This window comes from Hakea prostrata, unplaced genomic scaffold, assembly GCF_041222555.1.
Source record: "Hakea prostrata isolate BN-2017 unplaced genomic scaffold, UWA_Hpros_2 contig_12, whole genome shotgun sequence".
NCBI lineage: Eukaryota > Viridiplantae > Streptophyta > Magnoliopsida > Proteales > Proteaceae > Hakea > Hakea prostrata.
This window is the reverse complement of record NW_028291131.1, coordinates 889,086-910,276: the sequence shown is the minus strand read 5'-3', so window position 1 is coordinate 910,276 and position 21,191 is coordinate 889,086. Positions and strand designations below refer to the sequence as shown.

The following is a 21,191-nucleotide window of genomic DNA, read 5'->3' as shown; positions in this document are numbered from 1 at the left end:
AATTTTGTTAAGAAACTTGTAGATCAATATATATATATATATATATATGGCAAGGTCAGTGGGAGAAATTTTATCTTTTTCATTATTTATGTTGATAATATTTTGCTCACTAGTAGTGACGTTGACCTACTGCATAAAGACCGAGCAATTGTTATTTGAGAATTGTGATATAAAAGACCTTGGTAAAGCATCTTTGTCTTGGGCATTGAGATCCATAGGGATTGTTCATGCTATTTATTGGATCTTTCTTAGAGGGCATATATAATTTTTATTTAAAGAAGTTCCGTATGCTAGATTGCAGACTTGAGAATGTTTAAACTCTCAAGGGAGATACACTGAGCTTATTACAGTTGCCCTATAAAGGAGACTGAGAGAGAACAATTGAAGAAAGTATCTTATCTTGAGATACTTGAAGAGGACAATTGATGATATGATAATCTACAAGCTTGTTGCAGACCTATAGCATTAGGGTATATTTATAGATTTTGACCTTGCTAATTGTCCGGATAATAAGAAGTCCACTTTAAGTTGTTTTCCTTGATGGCAGAAGGGATAATATTGTGAAAAGTGTGAAATAAGGTAAAATTACTTATTTCATCATATAGGTTGAGTAAGTTACTCAAATTGTTTGACTAAAGAATCTCATCAGATAATTGACAGTTCTATTTAAACATCGTGGATAGACCCATCCAGTTGTACTGTGATCACAATTTTGTTGTATTGTTTATTAACAAGAAGAAATGTGTGATCATAGGGTCTAAATACATGATGGTCAAGTATTTGACCACTAAAGAAAAAAACTAAAGAAAGTGACACCACAATAGAGCATATTTGTACAGATAATATGGCTATAGATCCCCTAACTAAGGGTAGACGTCTTTGATAGACATGTGGTAACTATGGTTTTAGGGGGAACCTTAGATGCAGTTGTTTAGTAGGAGTTTGTGAATTTTGCTCTATTGTGTAATAAAGTATTATATATGTACTTGTCTCTTGTATGCACTGATAGTTTATTTGAATACAATAAAGTTCTTTGGTGACATATTAATGTTCACATTATTATCATATTGCATGTTATAAAAGTCTTAAGGTATGTGTTAACCTTAAGCAAAAAGATAAGGCATTTATATATTAGCCTTAAGGTGTGTCATGTAACACATAAAATTAAAACCCGAGTTATAAAAATGACACAGGTTCGTGGGAACCATAATGTACACATCTCCTTTTTGTGGCATTGAGTCACAGGTTCGAACCATGATGTACATACTTTCGTGGCATTGAATCACAGGTTCGTGAGAACTGTAAAGTATATTCTCTCGTGGCATTGAGTCAGGTTCGTGGGAACCATAAAATGAGAGATTTGGACTGACAACGGGATGACACATGAGGATTTCTATAAAGTATCATTAGTTGCCACACTACCATATTGCATCCATTTTCAATAGAATTAAGAGTATTTGTGACCATGGATGATCCTGTGTTGCTTAAAACATGCAATCACTGCCATGATTCGGTACTTAAGGCTCTATGTGAAGGGATTGAGTTTTATGATTATCCTCAGACCAATATAAAGTTGTGCACATAAAAGTCAAAATGTTTTCAACATGTTTTTTCAAATGTTTTCTTAAAACAAAAGAGATGTTTTGTTTTCTGCTCGACTGTGTCACAATCAATATAGCCCAAGTGGGAGAATGTTAGAATATTAATTAAATATTCCACATAAGATGGGCTTTATGGATTGTATTACACTTTGATTTGGTTTCTTATTGGTCTGATATGGGTAATATACGGTTACTAAAACTCTTATATGGACTAGCTAGTGTGGGTTAATAGGGACCGTTAGATCTTGATGGACGATCTAACGGATTTGCCTATATAAAGGATGCTAGGTCCCTCCTCTAAACCTAATGATTATCACATTATTCTCTGCATTAGTTCAGAGAGGTTATACCATCAAGCCAGTGAATAGGGAGGAGTCTAGAGGAGAAGATCTAACATCAAGTTGATCATATAATCAACTTCCACCTCAAGTTCGTTCCTAATGGGAGACAAAAGAAGATATTCTGCTGCGCTTCGTCTCCAATGAATCCTAGAAAGGTACGTTCATCATTATCTTGTGTCATTATCATATTAAGGTGTTTTTAGTCGATCTATGCGATCTTGGATAGAAATATTCTTACACCAACTCCATTTTAATTCCAGGCAAAGCTTCTGCAACATAAGCGACTTGCTGCGCATGTTCAAAAAGGAGTTGTCGATCGCTCTTTCCATTTGAAGCTGCTACATAACCATAGAATTCTACTACCAATGCAGTTGCTGCATCGCTCATGGCATGAATGGCAACTGGAATCCCTGAATTGGATGTTGCGTTTGTCAAAGTAGACAGGATTTCTAGAGCTGTCAATTGTAGACCAAAAGTAAGCGTTTCAGCAGCACAAGGCTCATATGTAAGAGTAAATCCGGAACCCAATGGCCCATTAGCAAACGCCTTGACGCCACCCAAGTAAAAACATTGGTTTATGACCCGCCCTGTCTTTTGGAGGAGGTGCTGTAAATAGGACCATGCCTCCAAAGGAGGAACCAAGCAAATTCCGATTAGCATTTTCCCTTGAGTATCAGGCCCTTGACAAACATCTGAAAAATCTTCCAAGGAGGTCCTCTCGATGCCCCAGGTATATATTGCCTATCATCATCAACTGTTGTCGCTGCACACACCACATATTTCTCACTTGACCCCTCTTTTGCAAACTCAACAAATTGGACAAGGACACAGTAGAAATAAGATGTTGAAGTTCTCAGTGCAAGCAAAGCCCCCATGTCTGTCGATTCGTTATTACTTAGTGCTCTGACAGCTGCTATGTAGAAGCGAAGACCCATAACAAATTGAACAATGCTCACCAATGCAAATAATAACCAGTCGCTCAGTAAGAAGGGTATACCTTGCCAAAGTATTAGCGAGTACCAAAAAGGTACGTTGGAACACATGCACGACTTGTATAAGGCAAGGTTGGAACATACTTGAAAAATCTTTTGTATTGTTTGAAGTCAGTCGCTAAGAAGGACTTTGGACATTGACCTTTAATTTCCCATTGCTTCCACCCTCAATCATACCAACTACAGACCTGAATCTTCTGACTTCATGGTCAAATAGAACTTCAAGTCTAGCCTGATTTTGATTAAAATAAAATTGTTTCACCCCTCTGCACGAACGCATCTTCAAAACTAACATCTTCTATTACATGAACTATATCATCCATACTAACGATGGAAGAATCAAACTCAACATCAATGGGCAGAGAAGGATGGCAGTGCGTCTCTAATACAGCTACCCAACCACACATGTGTTTCTTATAGAAATAGCCAACACCAACACGTTCTACAGGGTCACCATCGTCCAGAGGTGGTAGCGCCACTGCCGGTGGGGTTGTGTTTGTCGGAGTATAAGGTTCCCGCTCCACCATTGCTCTTGCCCCTTTCTGGTTCAGGTCCGTATACTTGCTCAGCGCGATCAGGGGAGAAGACGAAGAAGGAATAGTGCATTTCCCAAAATACCCCTGCTCATTACCTACTATAATGGGCCACATATTTTCTTTGCCTTGGCAGAGCCAAATGAATAACCCCACTGGGTTGGGTCTAACCATAGATCCTTCAAACGGCCCATGATTTAAGTCTGGCTTCATCAATTTGTAGCCCATAAATTTAGCTTTATAATATTTAAGTCTGTTGGGCTTCGCAAGGCCCAGCCACCTTTTTTTTTTTTGGTAAACAGGCCCAGCCACCTATTCTTGTTTTCTTGGCCGATTGCGTCAATCGACCCGAACCCAAGGTGAGCCAACCCGACCCAAATCGATATCGACCCGCCTGATCTACCCTTCTCAACTTCTTTCCATCACATTCGACACTCACCATTTTTCAAAAATTCATAACCGCCTCCCTGTTTGCTTCTCCGACGATCGACGTCCATGAATTGTAGGCGGAGCTATTTGTGAATCTCGCTTGCCGCTGCCGCTGCTGCCTCCGTCTCTTGCGGTGAGACCAACGTCTACCCGTCCTGACTTCCATTTTCCGCCATGGAGGTTTCGCCGGAGGTGGTGCCGTCCGCCGCCTTCTAAAGCTGCTACGCATCACCTGAGTGATGCCTTCCCTTTCGATTAGGCAAATCCGGGTGGCTGATTGACACGCCGATCGGCGATAGTTCTTCCCAAGCCTTTGATCCAAACACACTGATGTCGATTTTGTAACAATGATATGCTCTCGATAGGTATCAACATTCCTCGGATTGATCCTTCCGGCGACTCCTTGGTTCTGTGATATGTCTGCTGAATGTGATAAGCTCCTTCAACACAGTCCGGAACCTCCAAAATTCATGGTTTCCAGTAGCCTCAAACATGAAGAATGCAGCTTTCAGGTCGTCAGCTGTCTCCGAATTCCTATGCCAAACCGATGTACGGGCATTGGCCAACCGTTACGCGGCTCAGTTGCAGCTCTGTTGTCCTCAAGGTCCCATCTCTTACTCCCTTGCCCGGACTGTCCATGCCCACATGCTTACTTCTGGTTTCAGAGCCCGTGGTCATATCCTCAACCGTCTCATCGATATATACTGTAAATCTGGGGATCTCGTTTATGCGCATCACCTGTTCGACGCTATTCCCAACCCAGACATTGTTGCTAGAACAACCCTGATTGCAGCCTATGCTGCTGCAGGTTCTACAAAGCTTGCACGAGGAATATTCGATGGAACGCCGCCAAGCATTCGTGACACTGTTTCCTACAATGCAATGATCACGGGCTACTCTCATAATGGTGATGGTTATGCTGCTGTTAAACTATTTTGTGACATGAAGAGAGAGAGTTTGTCTCCTGATGATTACACGTTTACTAGTGTTCTCAGTGGTCTGGCCCTCATCGTTGATGATGAGAAACAATGTCAGCAGTTACATTGCGATGTGGTAAAGTCCGGAACACATTCTGGTGTTTCAGTATTGAATGCACTTGTATCTCTTTATACCAAGTGTGCTTTGGCGTCCTTTTCATCAATGGCCTCTGCTAGGAGGCTGTTTGATGAAATGCCTGAAAAAGATGACTTAACATTGACAACAATGATCACTGGATATGTTAGGAATGGCGATGTTGATTCTGCTCGTCAGCTATTTGAAAGCATGACAGGTAAGTTGGATGTTGTGTGGAATGCCATGATTTCAGGCTATGTGCACCATGGGTTCATTTCTGATGCGCTGGAATTGTTTAAGAGGATGCATTCTTTAGGAATTCATTTTGATGAGTTTACCTACACAAGTGTTCTCAGTGCTTGTACAGCTCCAGGATTATTCTGCTGTGGCAAAGAGGTTCATGCATATATTTTGCGCACAGAAGTAAAATCTGCGCCTCATTTTTCATTGCCTGTGAATAATGCTTTGGTCGCATTGTATGGAAAAAGTGGTAAAGTAGTCGAGGCACGGTGGATTTTTGATAATATGTTGGAGAGGGATCTTGTATCATGGAACACAATCTTATCAGGATATGTGAATTCAAGGTGTATCGATGAAGCCAGAAGTTTGTTTGAGACGATGCAAGAGAGAAACCTTTTGACATGGACAGTCATGATATCAGGATTTGCTCAAAACGGGCATGGTGAGGAAGGGCTGAAGTTGTTCAACTGGATGAGGATAGAGGGACTTCAACCATGTGATTATGCATTTGCTGGTGCATTCACTGCTAGTGCAGGACTTGGAGCACTGGAGCAAGGCCGCCAGCTTCATGCTCTGCTTGTTCGTTTTGGATTTGATTCAAGCCTATCAGCTGGAAATGCAATGATAACAATGTATGCTAGGTGTGGAGTTGTTGAGGCAGCCCAACAATTGTTCCTTACAATGCCGTATGTGGACTCTGTCTCTTGGAATGCCATGATTGCAGCTCTTGGGCAGCATGGACATGGTGCCATGGCACTTGAGCTCTTCAAACAAATGTTGGAATGTAACATACAACCTGATCGGATCACTTTCCTCACTGTTCTATCTGCTTGTAGCCATGCAGGTCTAGTTAAAGAAGGTTGTCAGTATTTTGAGGCTATGGAGAGCATGTACGCTATCACCCCAGGAGAAGATCATTTTGCTCGGCTTGTTGATTTGTTGTGCCGAGCTGGAAAATTCTCAGAGGCAAAAGATGTGATTGAAAAAATGCCATTTGAACCAGGACCACCCATCTGGGAGGCACTTCTTGCTGGGTGTCGCATTCACGGGAATATGGACCTAGGGATACAAGTTGCAGAAAGGCTCTTTGAGTTAATGCCAAAGCATGATGGAACTTACATTTTACTGTCTAATATGTATGCTACCATGGGTCGGTGGGATGATGTGGCTAAAGTGAGGAAAGTGATGAGGGATCGAGGAGTGAAGAAGGAGCCTGGTTGCAGCTGGGTTGAGGTTGCAAACAAGGTTCATGTATTTTTGGTGGATGACACAGTACATCCAGAGGTGCAAGAGGTGTACAACTATCTTGAGAAACTAGTTCTGGAGATGAGGAAGTTAGGGTATGTTCCAGACACAAAATTTGTGTTGCATGATGTGGAATCTGAGCTAAAAGAGCATGCCTTGTCCACTCACAGTGAGAAGCTTGCAGTTGTTTATGGGCTCATGAAGCTCCCCAAAGGAGCCACTATCAGAGTTCTCAAAAACCTAAGAATTTGTGGAGATTGCCACAATGCGTTCAAGTTCATGTCGAAAGTGGTGGAGAGAGAGATTGTTGTGAGAGATGGGAAGAGGTTTCACCATTTTCGTAATGGTGAATGTTCATGTGGCAATTACTGGTAATATGGAAATTTGATTTTTGCACCTTATTTCAATGAAACAAAAATTCTGAAATAGCTGTTTTGGAATTTGTATTTCATTTTATTTTACTTGTGCTTTTTAATGAGGATATGGTTAATTTGATTTCACTGCCGCCACCATCTCACCAATGCTGCTGCTCTGCTGTCAGTTACCGTGTCAACCCCCACTGTCACTGCCATTTCTGCTGTCAGCATATCTGTCCTACCACTGCCACTACCGTGCCCCTGCCTCTAGCACTACTCTTACCAAAGAAATATAGGAATCTATTTTCAGAAATTGAATTACCTAACAGATTTTTTCCCTATTGTTGAAATATTACATATTGGTACAAAGAGAACTGTTCAACTTTTTAACTAAAAATCTGTTTGGGTTAAGAAGTTTGGTTTGATTTTTGCACCTATTTTCAATGAAACAAAAATTCTGAAATAGCTATTTTGAAATTTGTATTTCATTTTATTTTAACAAGGATATGGTTAATTTAATTTCACTGCCACCACCATCTCACCAATGCTGCTACTCTGCTGTCACTTACCATGTCAACCCCCACTGTCACTGCCATTTCTGCTATCTCCATATCTGCCCTACCACTGCCACTACCTGCCCCTGCCTCTACCACTACTCTTACCAAAGAAATATAGTGAATCTATTTTCAGAAATTGAATTACCTAATCGATTTTTCCCCTATTGTTGAAATATTACATATTGGTACAAAGAGAACTGTTCAACTTTTTAACTAAAATTCTGTTTGTTGACTATTTCATGTTATCAATCCAAAATTGAAATACAAATGATTCCAAATCTGGCTGTAGTCAATTTCATTTCTGTTTTGTCTCAACCTTTTTTTTCTTATCAAGTCAATATTTAATTTGAAAGTTTGATAGGTTTATTTTTTATTTTTGTCATTAACCTCTTTTGGGGTATTGGGATTATTAACATGTTTGTTGATGTTCTAACACTGACCTAAAACAAAGCTGATTTGAGGGTAAAATATCTATGTACCAACCCCATCAGTTGGATGAGGTCTTGTTGTTGCAGTTAATATCTTAATTTAACTAATTATTCCCCCCCCCCCCAAAACCAAAAAAAAAAAAAGAGGGGGGGGGGGGGGGGAAGGAAGAAGAATAAGCCTAGAAGAATTTTTGTAGAAGTTCTTCGACTTGAATTTACGCGGAATAAAGTGCCTAGCTTTTACAGTGTTACCCCCTGCTCGGTTGAAGATTTACTGTGGTTTCAAACATGCTGAGAAATGGTTTAAATGTTGCAGGTAAAGGTATGTGATGGTACAACTGATTGGGGTTGGGGGGTAGTAGTCAATGTGGTGAAAAAAACCCCAGCAGCATTAGGAACTCTGCCTGCACGTGGTAGTGGTTATATAGTGGACACTCTGCTTCATTGCTCTCCTGGTTCAAGTGAGAATGGGTCGCGCCCCAAACCATGCCCACCTTGTCCTGGAGAAAAGGGTGAAATGCATGTGGTGAGTTGAAGCTCATGCAATCAACAATTTTATGAAGGGTCAGTTCATTGTTTTTATTGGTTAGGTAGTTCAAATGGAGATCTTGGTTTGAGCTGTTGTTTAATGTGGTTGATTTCATCTTCTGTAGGTTCCTGTTCAGCTGTCCCTAATTTCTTCTCTGAGCAAAATAAGATTATCGGTTCCATCTGACCTTCGACCAATGGAAGCGAGGCAAAGCATACTGCTGGCAGTACAGGAGTTGGGAACATGCTTCCCTCAAGGGCTTCCAAAACTTAATCCGGTGAAGGTATTCATTTTTTTTTCAGCTTTAGCATATGCCGCCTATCCACAGAAGCTTCGTAAAAACTTCATGCATGTGTATGTGATACAACTTAGGGTTTCAAAAGCCTTGACTAAGTCATTATTGCCTTATGATATTAAGAATTTTAGGATCCAAAGCAACTATGTGATTTTCAGACCACTGCTGGACTCTTTTGCAATGGTAAATCGAAGTTTGGGTTAAGAGATACTTAACCCCGAAGGACTTGTCTGGAAAGAACTTGGAGTGGTAGGAGCTATTTGAAGGATGAGAAAGTCAATTAACATAAATTTACAGAATCACTGTCTTGAAAGTGCTGTAACTCGCACATGATATATTAGTTCAGGTGTGAAAAAACTTGGAATTGCTGCTCTGCCAAATGTTCGAAATAACTTTAGTTGGAATTGCAGTTTTAATGGTTGAACTCTGTTAGATGGTCTAGTACATGTTGTTTTTCCATTTGCTGGTGTCTCATTTCTTAGCCAGCATTGTCTGCCCAGATATAGCAGACAGGGTGATAGTTCAGTTGGTATAACAGTAGTAGGAATATTAGGAAGGAACAGATGAGGGCTATTAGTTAACTCAATTGTATTATCAACTGTGGATGGTGGATCCTATCAAGGAGATCACTTGAGCTAAGTATTACCCCTTCCCATGATCCAGATTGCTAACTTATCTTTTGGTTTTACGAATGTTTTACCTTGTTGGAATTTTTGAGTTTTAGAAAACCCTAACATTAGAAAGTTGAAATTTATATTTTTGCATTGTGTGTCTCCATGCTGTGTCACGAAAATGGAGATATGAGGGTAGGGTAGGTCCTTGTGATAAAAGGACTGTCATATATTTTGTTGAAATCAAGTGCAGTAAGAGGAGAGAGAGTTACAATGAGAATTCAAATTTCCATAAAATTTAAAATATATTTCTGTAATACTAGTGGAATTTTGTAAGTTTGCCATTTTGGACTAGGTTTTGATTTACTCCCTCTGCCTTTGGGGGTGGAATCTAGGCCAATGAGATAGATGTACATCCTTATGTGCTTAGGCATATATCTGTCATGGCAAATCATGATGGACAGTGATTGCTGTTAATGGATTAGATATATGTGTCTGTCTAGTTCAGGAACTTATATATGGTTGGAAAACTCTCTTTCAGTTAACCTCTTGTAGTAAAATTCTAATCAAAGAAAATAACATCTCGTTCTCTTGACTCTGCTTATTCTAAGATTTTTGCCTACAGTGGGCAGAGAGTAGATTCCCAACATGCAAAGTTTGAGATTTTGGAAGTTTCATTCTATTCTAACTTTTTAACTATATGGCAGGATATGGGAATTGAGGAACCTGAGTTTGTTGAGATGGTCAATAAAGTAGAGGAATTGGAGCAGAGGTTACTTGCCCATCCGATGCATAAGGTTTGAAAATGTTGGTCAAAATCAATATGAAGCATCTAGTCATTTATGCTCTTTGAATATATTTGTGCGTTAGAACAACTTGTATGAGCTTGGTGCAATTTGACAAAATATTTGCTTTGCAGTCTCAAGATGAGCAACACAACAAGTGTTATCTAAGGAAAGCATAGGTGAATAACGAAATTCAACAACTCAAATCTAAGATGCGGGACTCCCAGGTATTCAATTGTTCTATCTAGGATAAAATGGTATTGGTATGTAAATGAAATATGGAGTGGCCCACTGTTGCTAAGACACGGAAAAACACAGAAAATAATTTATACTGTTCTTTATTCACCCAAAAAGAATAAAGAAAAGAAATTTCTGGCTTTCCTCCCTTTATTACATAATACATCAGGCTGTGTTTGTTTGCTGGAATAAAAGTGGGGTGGGAAAATTCTTGAAAAAAATGTAGATTTCTTACTTTTCCCTTAAATCTCAAAATTGTAGATTGTTTGGTTGCTTAGGGTGGGAAAGTGAGAGACAAGCTTCTCTGAATCAAGGAAACTTGTCTGGTGATGTGGCAACCCAACTTTTCCACCCCAAGCCATTTTAAAACCCCACAAATTTGGTGGGATTTTGTGGAAAAGTTTGGAAAAGTAAAAAGTGGGACCCACCACTATCACTTTTCCACAAAACCCTTTCCTTTCCTTCTCCCTCACCCCATGTTTTTTTTTCCCACCCCACCTTTGCAAACAAATGCAGCCTCAGTGTTTATGTTTGTCCGACTTTGTTGGTTTGAGCCTGGGTAATCTCTTGGGGTATTGATGTAGCCTCAATTGAACGAGGGCTCAAGATCTTTAGGCAATACCAACTTGAATGGATGAGAAAAATAGGAAGTTTTGGATTTTCAGCTAGGGTGTATGGGGGTGAAAAATGGGGAATATAGAATGAGATCCTGGAGAATAGGCCGGGTTTGATACTTTCTGGATGAGATGGGTTGGGGTTAAAGGATGCGGAGTCAAGTTTGAAACCAATCTAACATTAGGTTGATGTGTGTGTGTATTTCTCTTTTTAGTCCCTACAAGATTGTAGATGATTTTTAGGATTCAAGAGATGGAGATCTTGAGATCCAATGGATGGATGGAATTTTTTTTTTGCCCTATTGGGGGGATGGATTAAACCCATGGGCGATGAATGATGATGGTACTTGAAGGTTCTTGCTTCTTCTTCGTTTTCTTTTCTTTTCTTTTTTGGTGGTGGTGGTGGGGGGGGGTTGTTTGGGGTCCAATTGATGGATTGATTTAGATCTAGATTCTGGGTTTACTCGGAGTCAAGGAAAGTTGTAACTTAGTTTTGGCTGGTAGGAATGGGCTGCACCAGGGATTGAGTCCCTTGTCTAAGGGTGGAATGGTGTGAGTGAAGTTTGAACAAAAACTGATGGTTGAATTCCTGGGAATTTAGGGTTTTCTGTTTTGGGCTTAGGGTTTACTCAATGTGCTTCTTGGGTTTCAAGAAAACAAATTGTGGGAAATGCAATGGAGAGGTATAAGATCTGCAGCCTACCGTTTTGTTGAACTTAATCTTCAATTGGGCAGACTCTAGGATGGATGAAGTTGGTATCCACAGTTGCAGCTAAGGTCCACGACCATCCTGGACTTGAAACACCTAGGATCCCAGGTCTTGGACTTTAGCCACCAGGTTCCTCAATCTAGACTTAAATTTACTAGGTCTGAACTCTTAACAGAGGAAATAGCGTAGACTGACATGTATTCTTCTCATCATTTTTGTTCTGTGCCTTGAATTTTTTTTTTTTTTTTTTTTTTGGGGGGGGGGGGGGGGGGGGTTGTTATGTATGGGGGGCCATAGTACCAAGACCTAGAATAATTGGGAATTTTCTAATTCCAAACTCTGAAAAGGAAAATGAACCTTCCCTCCTGGAGCTCCTTTAATAATCTGCATACCATTTAATTTAAAACATTAAAATTATTGGGGGGGGGGGGGGGGGTTGTTATGTATGGGGGCCATAGTACCAAGACCTAGAATAATTGGGAATTTTCTAATTCCCAACTCGGAAAAGGAAAATGAACCTTCCCTCCTGGAGCTCCTTTAATAATCCGCATACCATTTAATTTAAAACATTAAACACTGATCTTTCTCTGCTTTTAAGTTGGACTGGATATTAAATAAAAGAACCAACTGCTTAGCAGCTGGAAAACAAACTGTAGGAACTAGGGCTGCAACAAGGACAGCCTGGGTTGGCTTTTCAAAATCCAATCTCAGCCCTGAACCTGACTGAAGGCCTAAAGTTTTCTCCTGACCATGAACCTTGACGGACCAAGCCAAGCCAAATGCCGCCTGGTTGTCCCTACTTGAACCGCGTTGGAACATATTGGCCCTGTCGCTGTCCCTGATTTGCTGTGTCACCCTATCTGAACCTGGGCCTAATAAATCTGATATATAAGAAGTCAGTTGTTTGAACCTAGAAGGATACAAATCTAGCATTAACCCTAAAATTAAATAACATTTTGGCAATGATTCTCATGTAACCCCAGATCAAGGGGCCAGTCTTCAGGTTCCTCTTTAGAGAACCAGCAGTGAATCAGGGTTTAATCTTGTTGTTATAGCTCTAATCTCTGCTGAGTTTAACGGACAGCAACCAAGTATAATCAATATGCGCTGCAGCTTAGGGTTCTAAGCCAAATTAGGGCTTGCAATCATGTAACAAGTTTTCTGAAGTGGACAGCAGCTGTAGGGAACCAATTAAGTCCTGTGGTTTAGCTTATTTGAATTCCAAACCTTGGAGCTAAGAATAGGGTAGTCTTGTGTTTAGTGGGGGAAAGTTTTAGGGTTAGGATTGAAAGCTAGGGGAGGAGAGGGGAAAGAGGTTTCCTAAAGGGATTGGGATTAGGATTGGGAGAATTAGGGATTGGGGATGGGGAGGGGTTGCCACAAGCTAGTGGGAAGGGGGTGAGGGGGCTACAAGTGAGAGAAAAAAGGGAGAAAAGGGTAGGGGCTCTGGTGGGGTCATTGTACTTAATGGAAGCTTGAAGAACTTTCTGGTTGCAGAAAATTATAAACAGGCAGCAACTGCACCCCTCCTAGGGAAATTCATGACTCTTGGCACCTTCCTATTCTCAATTATTGATCGTCAAATCTGTCATTTACAAGCTAGAGAGGCTTTAATTATAGCCTACACGGATGAACTCACACTACGACTTGAACTTAGAAGGTAATCCTAACTAGAACTCTAATTGGACTAAGGACTCACATTCAAACAAGGACTTTATCATAATTCAACCTAGAATGATCCAAATTGCAAAATAAAAGAACATCTAGGCTCTGTGTAAGAAGTGGACTATAGCTTAGAGAATTTCTCTCAACATGGGACGCTACCCTAACTTGGTCTCTTCAATAACTTGGCAACAACGGACTCAAATTCAACAGTAAAAGTAGATCTCAAATCCTATTAACATACTGGATCCAACAAGAGGAAGCTTTCTCTAATTAGGACCCGTAATTTGATTACGACTCCTTCATAACTTAACAAGGACTAACTCAAATAACAAATGAAAATGGTTTTGGACTCCTGTAACTATCTGCATCCAATTAGACTCACTAGGACTCCAAAAAAGAAGACAAGATGACCAATTTGCCCCTCGCCAGGTTTGGCCTTCTTGGAGAGGCCACAAAAAATGGGTTCTTCGGATGGGGGATTCCCCCTGGTTACATCAGATTCCTGTCTCAATCTCGTTGCAAGTTGATTTCATATCCATCTGGGATCTAGGCCAAAATCAGGGCCAAAAAATGGGGTACAAGAAGGGCAGGACAAACGACACTGATCGCATGCCTGCCTTTATCCCTGATTCAGGGCTAGTACATTTTGGCCGTGACCTGCCTTGAAGGCCAAGATCTTGAGCCCAGGCCCTGTTCGGGCTGAGGGCAGGTCAGGGCCATTGGGGCCAACCTTGCACCCTAATAGGGACTATACCCATACTACTACTATTATACTGTCTGGCAGCTTCAAAAGCTCTACTTGCGTTTCTTCTTGCTGGTGTAGGTTTTTTGGCCTGCATCAGGTCGGGCCATGGTTGATCTTAAATATGCATTTTTCTATTCCTGTGGCTTCCCATTATTCCTTGATGTTTTACCTCTTCAAGAAATGTTAGAATGCAGCTGATGTCATTTGAAAAGTTTCGGTGGAAATTATATCAAGCTGCATTCTAATTATTTGGTATGTAATGATTTAATCACATATAAGTTATGGTTCTGTAGTTTCAAAAATTCCATGATGAGCTCAAGAACCGGTCCCGGGTTTTGAAGAAGCTTGACCATATTGATGCTGATGGTGTTGAACAATTGAAGGGGCATGCTGCTTGCTGAACTTCTTGTTACCGAATTGATGTTCAATGGTGAATATGCTGTCCGTTCCCCCCCCCCCCCTCTCTCCAACTACTGTCTGGAGTGTTTGTAACTTACTCACTAGTTGTCTATATAATATATGATCAAATTCTTGAATAGGTACATTCAATGATCTTGATGATCACCAAGTTGCTGCTCTTGCTAGCTGCTTCATTCCTGGGGATAAATCAAATGAACAAATACATTTGAGAACTGAACTAGGAAAACCATTACAGCAACTCCAAGACAATGCAAGAAGAATAGCAGAAGTGAGTCATTGACTTTCTTCTTGTTGTTGAGTTTGCATATTGAGTTTGTAATGATCTTTCTGCTTTTTGCCACAGATACAACGTGAATGCAAATTGGATGTGAACGTTGATGAGTATGTTGATTCGACAATAAGATCATACTTGATGGATGTGATCTACTGCTGGTCGAAGGTTAGTTACATCATTTGCTTTTGTTGTAGCTGAGAAATTAGATGTTCTATACACACAGATGCACACACCTCAATATCATGCTTCTTTCTGAACTAAATTAATTTAAGAGCTTTATTCAACTAGAGGTATGATATAACATGAAAAGGCGAGTCTCCTTATCGTGGTTTCTTTTATTGCTTTAGGTCTGTTCAGTTGTTAGATTGTCCAAGGATCACGTTACACTTTAGCCTTAGTTTGTTATACTCCTGTAATTCCTTTTCTCATTAATCACACCATTTCTCCTCTCCACCCCCCACCCCCCCCCCCCCCTTCAAAAAAAAATTGTTCTCTTCCCACTGTCAATTTCTGTTGCTTCTCTTTTCTCTTTGCCTGGTGCCGGTACAGATTCTGAGATTGTTTACATAATGCAAGCAGTTCGTGTTATTTTACTTTCCAACGTGTGTTTGTCATGTTTAAGTATCAGATAATGTTGGTCTTAGGATTTCTCAGCTTCATCTCTCGTTGTCCTGTTTCAGGGTGCAAATTTTGCAGAGGTCATAGAAATGACTGATATCTTTGAGGGTAGTATCATACGACTTGCTTGAAGGCTTGATGAGTTTTTGAACCAGGTAACTGGGTGCCTGACCTCACTGAGGGTTGGGAAAAAAGAAAAAGATCTTAAACCACTCGATGGCCTGTTGGTTGGCATTCCATATTTGTGCATTGTGCAAATCTTAATAATACTTTATTTTGGAGGCTTATTTTTACCTAACAATCTTGGTCATAAATTTTTGTAATTCCTTGCTTTTGGTGTTATTCAGTTGTCTGGTGCTGCTCATGCTGTTGGAGAGGTTGATTTGGAGAACAAGTTTGCGGCTGCCAGTGCAAGTCTTCGGCGAGGTATTATGTTCTCAAATTCTTTATATCTATGATAGCGGCGATGTCTTTACCTGATTGTGATCTATTAAAACCACCATCTAACAAACACATGGTTAGGGACAGATATTAGTTAGAAGTTGACCCCATGTGTTCCCTTCCTTGTCAATGTTAGATTTTCATGAGTTATCCTGTAGCAGTCTATTTTGTAGCGTTACTATGTATTTTTTTCGGGTAAAATTTGTACATGAAATTTGAGGAAGAAGAAGAATGCAAAAATATATACATGGTTTATAGTTTTCCATATCTATAAGTGGAAGCTTCTGTTCTCTCTTCCTTTTTCTTTTCGTTTATTTCTGTTAAGAAAAGGTTCCTAGAAGCCCCATTGGAGCAACCTTTTTGTAACACATTTATTTCCGTTTTGAAGATGAATGATTTAAAACATTTCTTAAATTCTGAAATTGCCCATTGGGGCGAAAATTATTATGATTTCCTTGTTCCTGAGAATTATTTACAACTTAGAAGCCATAGAGAATTTAAAATTTCAATTTCTTTTATTGGATACATAATATGATCAAAGTAGATTTCTGCAAGGGGCACCATTTAAAGTAAGCCACGATATAATACAATATTGATCGATATGTATCCATATTAAATACAATTTGATACGATACTGACCAATACATCTTTCTTTTTAAGAGCATGTATTGGATTGCATCTTCTTTCTTTCTTTTTAGAGCATGTAGTGGATTGCACCAAAATGTAGTCATTATGATACAGAATGATAAGTCTCTTACAATCACGGACTGGTACGATACTCGATACATAAAACCTTATTTCTGCAAGTGATTTATCATGATCACTGGATCAGCATATGTGCTAGTGTGGTGCACCCACATTGAAACTACAGTAGCTCGACCTCATAACCTGTGCTGATGATACTCCTATAATCCGAAACAAGTTTTGATTCCCAGGGAAGGAGATGAGATGGGCAGTATTATTTTTAAGAAGCTGTTGTAGCAGCAAGGGAACTTAAACAAAGAAAATCAGTTCAGTCAAACTCTAATTCAACTGTTTCTTGTTTTACGTCCTTGAATTTTGAAATAGGTTCTATATTACTTGAAGACAGTTTTGCTTCTTCAAACTTCAAACAAAACCCCTTTTCCCCAACCTTAATTACATGAGTTTCCATGATTCAGGCACTTCAAAAGGGCACTGTATAGTGTTATCTCACTTATCATAGCCTGATAAATACAACAAATACAAGGTGAAGAAATTGAGAATGACATAAGAACATGGAACCACTGGGAACAAAAAATTTACTAGATTTGTCTCCTTCAGAAACTTAAAATGTTTTGTGGACATGATTCTTTACATTGCGAATCTAAATGTTGATGTTAGATTCTCTTACAGTATCCAGAAAACGTTAGATCAGAGCCGTGGCTATTGTTTCAATATGAATGTGTTAGCTCTAGCAGATCTATTGGTGAGGTTCGAAAACCTGGAGACATTACAAACAAATGAATTGAGAGCAAAAGCAGAAGAGATAATAATCAAATAAAAAAGACGCATCTGATTTCTCCTTCTCCTTTCCTTTCTTAATTGAGTCCATGGTCAATGGTTCTGGCAGAGGAACAAGTTGTAGAGGTGCAATGTGTAGGCTTTGTGGTGCATGAACTGCAACTAAATTCTCCTTTGGCCTTACAAAAGATTCAAGTACCTTCCTTACTTCATTAGCCAGCTCTATCACGTACGGATCTTCATGACCTGTTTATATTTACACAATATCAGATTGTTCATACTGTGTGAAGGATACTTGAAATTTCAATCTTATCTGAGTTGTCAAAGTCATTAGTTCAAGTAGATTTTGCGTTCAATTGGACCCGGAAGGATTCACTTAATACATACCAAGAAAAGAGAAAAGTTTCATAGAGAAGGCTTTCTCCAAATTGAAAAGGTCGTCTCTGTTATTACCACATGACCCACTAGCTGTAGCGATTTGTCTGCAACATTAAGAGATGGAGTTTGAGAACTTAGAATGAAGAAACTCAAGGGGCCTGAAGAGAGGACAAACATAACTGTTATCTTCTGTTGCCTTGCCATGTTCTCTAATGGGGCTGGCCCTAAATAATACTTGTTAGACACTTTGTCTGGAGTGGATTTGAATCTGCACCATTAAGGAAGGTAAAGGTTGAGCTTGAACTTGTAGACAGTTTTTGCTTTTTCCAATTTTTAACTTGATTCCAAAGGTGGAAAGAATCAGCAAGTAAGGTAACAAGGACATGTCTTCCAATTTATATTTCGGTGGTCGAGTCATACATTTTGTATTCATTTCACCAACAAAACCCATTTCAATGCCCTTGTTCCCTGGTTCAGTAATTTCTTCAAGCACATAGATGAATTGTTAAAACTGAAAATTTTGAAAGCAAGAAGTCTAATTACTTACACTAACAAGCCTGTTAAGGTAGGTTTTGAGGTGTCTTCCTCCTGAAATGAAAATGAATACAAGCAGCAGCTTTTAAGTAAGGAAGAAACGAATTAGAATTTTCAAGTATGCTCACCGAAATGATACCATGACATGGCTCTTACCGTGTAGAAGTCTACAACAGCCTTCAGATCATATTCACATTATCTTTTCTCCAAGTACTAGAAGTTAAAGGAAACAGAGTTAAATTGATAATGGAAGCAAGTTTGATGCAAAGATGAATTGTTAGGAGCTAGGTAAACTACTACCGTAAGATTGACAAAAAAAATTACTTACTTCCATTGCCATTTTCTCCCTTTCTGGACCTCCTCTAACACATTATGCAGCACCCCACTGTGAAATGATTCCAAACACAACTATAAGCTAAACATGTTCATGTCTCCATTGAAGAAACAGTAAAATTATAAAATATACTTCCAATAAATTGACCAAAGTAATCATGAAGTGCTAACTACCAAAAACCACCATCTTTCAAATCCCAACTGATTATAGCTAAAATTTGAGTTTACTTTTTGTTGAAAACATGGACTGAGGTTTTCTAATTAGAATATGATTATGTTTCCTAATAAGTCTAGAGTTTTATTTCTATTTGTTTTATATTTATTTTTCCTATTTAGTATGGGACTTAACTAGGTTGTAAATATAAATATCCTATTGGGGTCTTGTGAATAAAATACTTTAAAGGAGCAATTCTTCACATTACAACATTGTATTGGAGCAAGGTTTTGTTTTCATCCTATGGAAGTGCTGTAGAATTTTTTTTTGAAATCGCTATTTACGTGTTTGTTTTCTTTTCGTATATCCTGGAAATGTATATTAGGTGATTAAGTGCATGTCTAGGAAAATTTTGTCAAAAGAGTCTGGTATTTAAGCCGACCGGTTGTGTCCCTCAGTCTTTCCTGGAAACTTTCCTGGTGTACTTTGGTTCAACAATATACCAATTAGAAGTAACCTGAGGAGATACTTTTCACGTGAATTAGTTGAGTTATTCTGTAGTCAACAACAATTCGTGATAGAAGCAAAGATAGCTTTTGCAAATTTGAATAGTTCCAGAGACTTTTTTTGCAATTTTCAACAATTTCAAAGAATTTTTTTTGTAATTTTGAAAAAATTCAGGGATTTTTCTGCAATTTTTAACAATTTCAAAGATTTTTCTGTAATTTCGAAAAAGTTCAAGGGGCTATTTGTAAATTTGAATAGTTTCTCCTTGCAATGATGATTGATCACATATCTCCTTTATCTGGTACATCTAAAGAGTCTCCCATGTCTTCCATTCATAAGGATCGTGAGTTTTCTCTACTTCAGATAACCACTGTGAAACTTAATGGGACAAATTATCTTAGATGGTCTCATTCAGTTTCCCTCGCTGTTGGTGCTCATGGTCCTACTGGCCATCTTGATGGGACTTCTACAAAACCTTCCACACCTGGTCTGCAACTTTCCAAGTGGTATACAGATGAATGCTTGGTCATGGGTTTTCTCATCAACTCTATTGAATCTAGCATAGCAAAGAGTTATCTCCTCCTTCCTAATGCGTCAACTATGTGGAAAGTTACTCCGGAGTTGGCAATGATGCACAGTGCTTTGAAATTAGACGAAAAATCAATCAGTTATAGCAGAAGGACTTTCCTCTTTCTCAGTACTATAACATTCTTTGAGGATATTACCAGACTTTAGATTTCTATGGGAAGTTTACACCGAAGAATACTAAAGATATTATTGCCTATCAACAATGGGAAAATAAATAAAGAGTTTATGATTTTTTGGCAGGATTGAATATAGAATTTGATCAAATTCATGCCTAGATCCTTTCAAGAGAACCTTTCCCTTCTCTGGCTCAAGCTTATGCATGGTAGATACCAAGGACAGTCGAAGGACAGCTATGATACACACTCGAACATATGATAGATCTACATTGGTGGCTGGTTATGGCAATAATAAAGTGAGAGTATTGTGGAAAAGAGCATCACAAAGGACAAGTGTTGGAAGTTGCATGGACGTCCAACAAATTCCCATGGAGGAGGTAGAAATGGAATCAAGGGTAGCAATCAAACATCTGCAAATCAAGTCAGTTCTGACACCCTGAGTACTCCAATACCTCTTTCTTCAGATGAGCTCCAGCACCTTTGCCAGTTGATGTCCAGACTTGACTCATCTTCTCCACTACAGACTTCTAGTGCGAGTATAGCCTCTGTCATTGTTCCCTCTATTAATCCACAGTTCCCCACATGTATTTTTTGTTGTCACAATGTCAACTTGACTTATCCCTCCTTGGTAATTTACTCTGGGGCAACCGACCATATGACAGGCTCTTCTACTTTGTTTCATACTTATTCATCTATCCTTATTGTTCAGGATGTTCGAATGGCTGATGGGTCTCTCTCCCCTATCTTTGGGAAATGATCTATTATTTGTTTGTCTTCTCTTACCTTATCTAATGTCATGCATGTTTCTAAGTTTTCGAGGGCTCTAATTAATGGATGGGTCCCCATCAGCTTTTTCTACGGTCTCTAGTTCCACCTCTCCTGCACATTTTACCTTATTACAGTGGCATAGTTGCCTTGGCCACGTTCCTTTACCTATTTTGTCCAAATTATTTCATGATCTAATTAAAAGGTGTAATTTGAATGATGTTTATTGTGAGGCATGTATTTTGGCCAAACAGACCAGGCATGTTTACCCTATTTCAGAATATTCGTAGTAAAATTCATTTTTCAGTCATTCACTCTGATGTGTGGGGTCCTTCTTGGACCGTGTCTGTATCTGGCCATAGATGGTTTGTTACCTTTATTGACTGTTATACTAGGACCACATGGGTTTACTTACTTCACCAAAAAAATGACGTTTTCTCGTGCTTTCAAGAATTTCATAATATTATTAAAACTCAGTTTGGGGCAACAGTCAAAATCCTTTGTACGGATAACGAAACTGAGTACTTGGGTGGTACATTCCCTTCCTACTTAGAAAACCATGGCATCATTTCATAGCCCCACACCCATCTGCCCAAGCAAAGAAAAAGAGAGGAAG

The 21,191-nt window shown here is 39.3% G+C and overlaps 1 protein-coding gene and 2 pseudogenes across 3 annotated transcripts; 2 read left to right on the top strand and 1 right to left on the bottom strand.

Annotated features, from left to right (window-relative positions):
- Positions 1–3,919: 3,919 nt before the first annotated feature.
- Positions 3,920–7,402, top strand: LOC148999394 (Pentatricopeptide repeat (PPR) superfamily protein). The gene has a single exon (XM_089141188.1). The coding sequence runs from the start codon at positions 4,389–4,391 to the stop codon at positions 6,807–6,809; it is 2,421 nt and encodes an 806-aa protein (XP_088997314.1). The 5' UTR covers positions 3,920–4,388; the 3' UTR covers positions 6,810–7,402.
- Positions 7,403–8,082: 680 nt separating this feature from the next.
- Positions 8,083–17,152, top strand: LOC148999393 (DExH-box ATP-dependent RNA helicase DExH10-like; annotated as a pseudogene). Its single transcript, XR_016170956.1, has 9 exons — positions 8,083–8,301; positions 8,429–8,587; positions 9,918–10,007; positions 10,130–10,222; positions 14,259–14,395; positions 14,505–14,653; positions 14,729–14,824; positions 15,340–15,432; positions 15,625–17,152. The product of XR_016170956.1 is annotated as a DExH-box ATP-dependent RNA helicase DExH10-like (transcript).
- On the bottom strand, positions 17,152–20,319 carry LOC148999392 (gamma-glutamylcyclotransferase 2-1-like; annotated as a pseudogene). The gene is made up of 7 exons (XR_016170955.1): positions 20,263–20,319; positions 18,441–18,497; positions 18,269–18,325; positions 18,126–18,166; positions 17,775–17,846; positions 17,588–17,682; positions 17,152–17,446 (listed from the first exon to the last, which is right to left on the bottom strand). The product of XR_016170955.1 is annotated as a gamma-glutamylcyclotransferase 2-1-like (transcript).
- Positions 20,320–21,191: the final 872 nt, after the last annotated feature.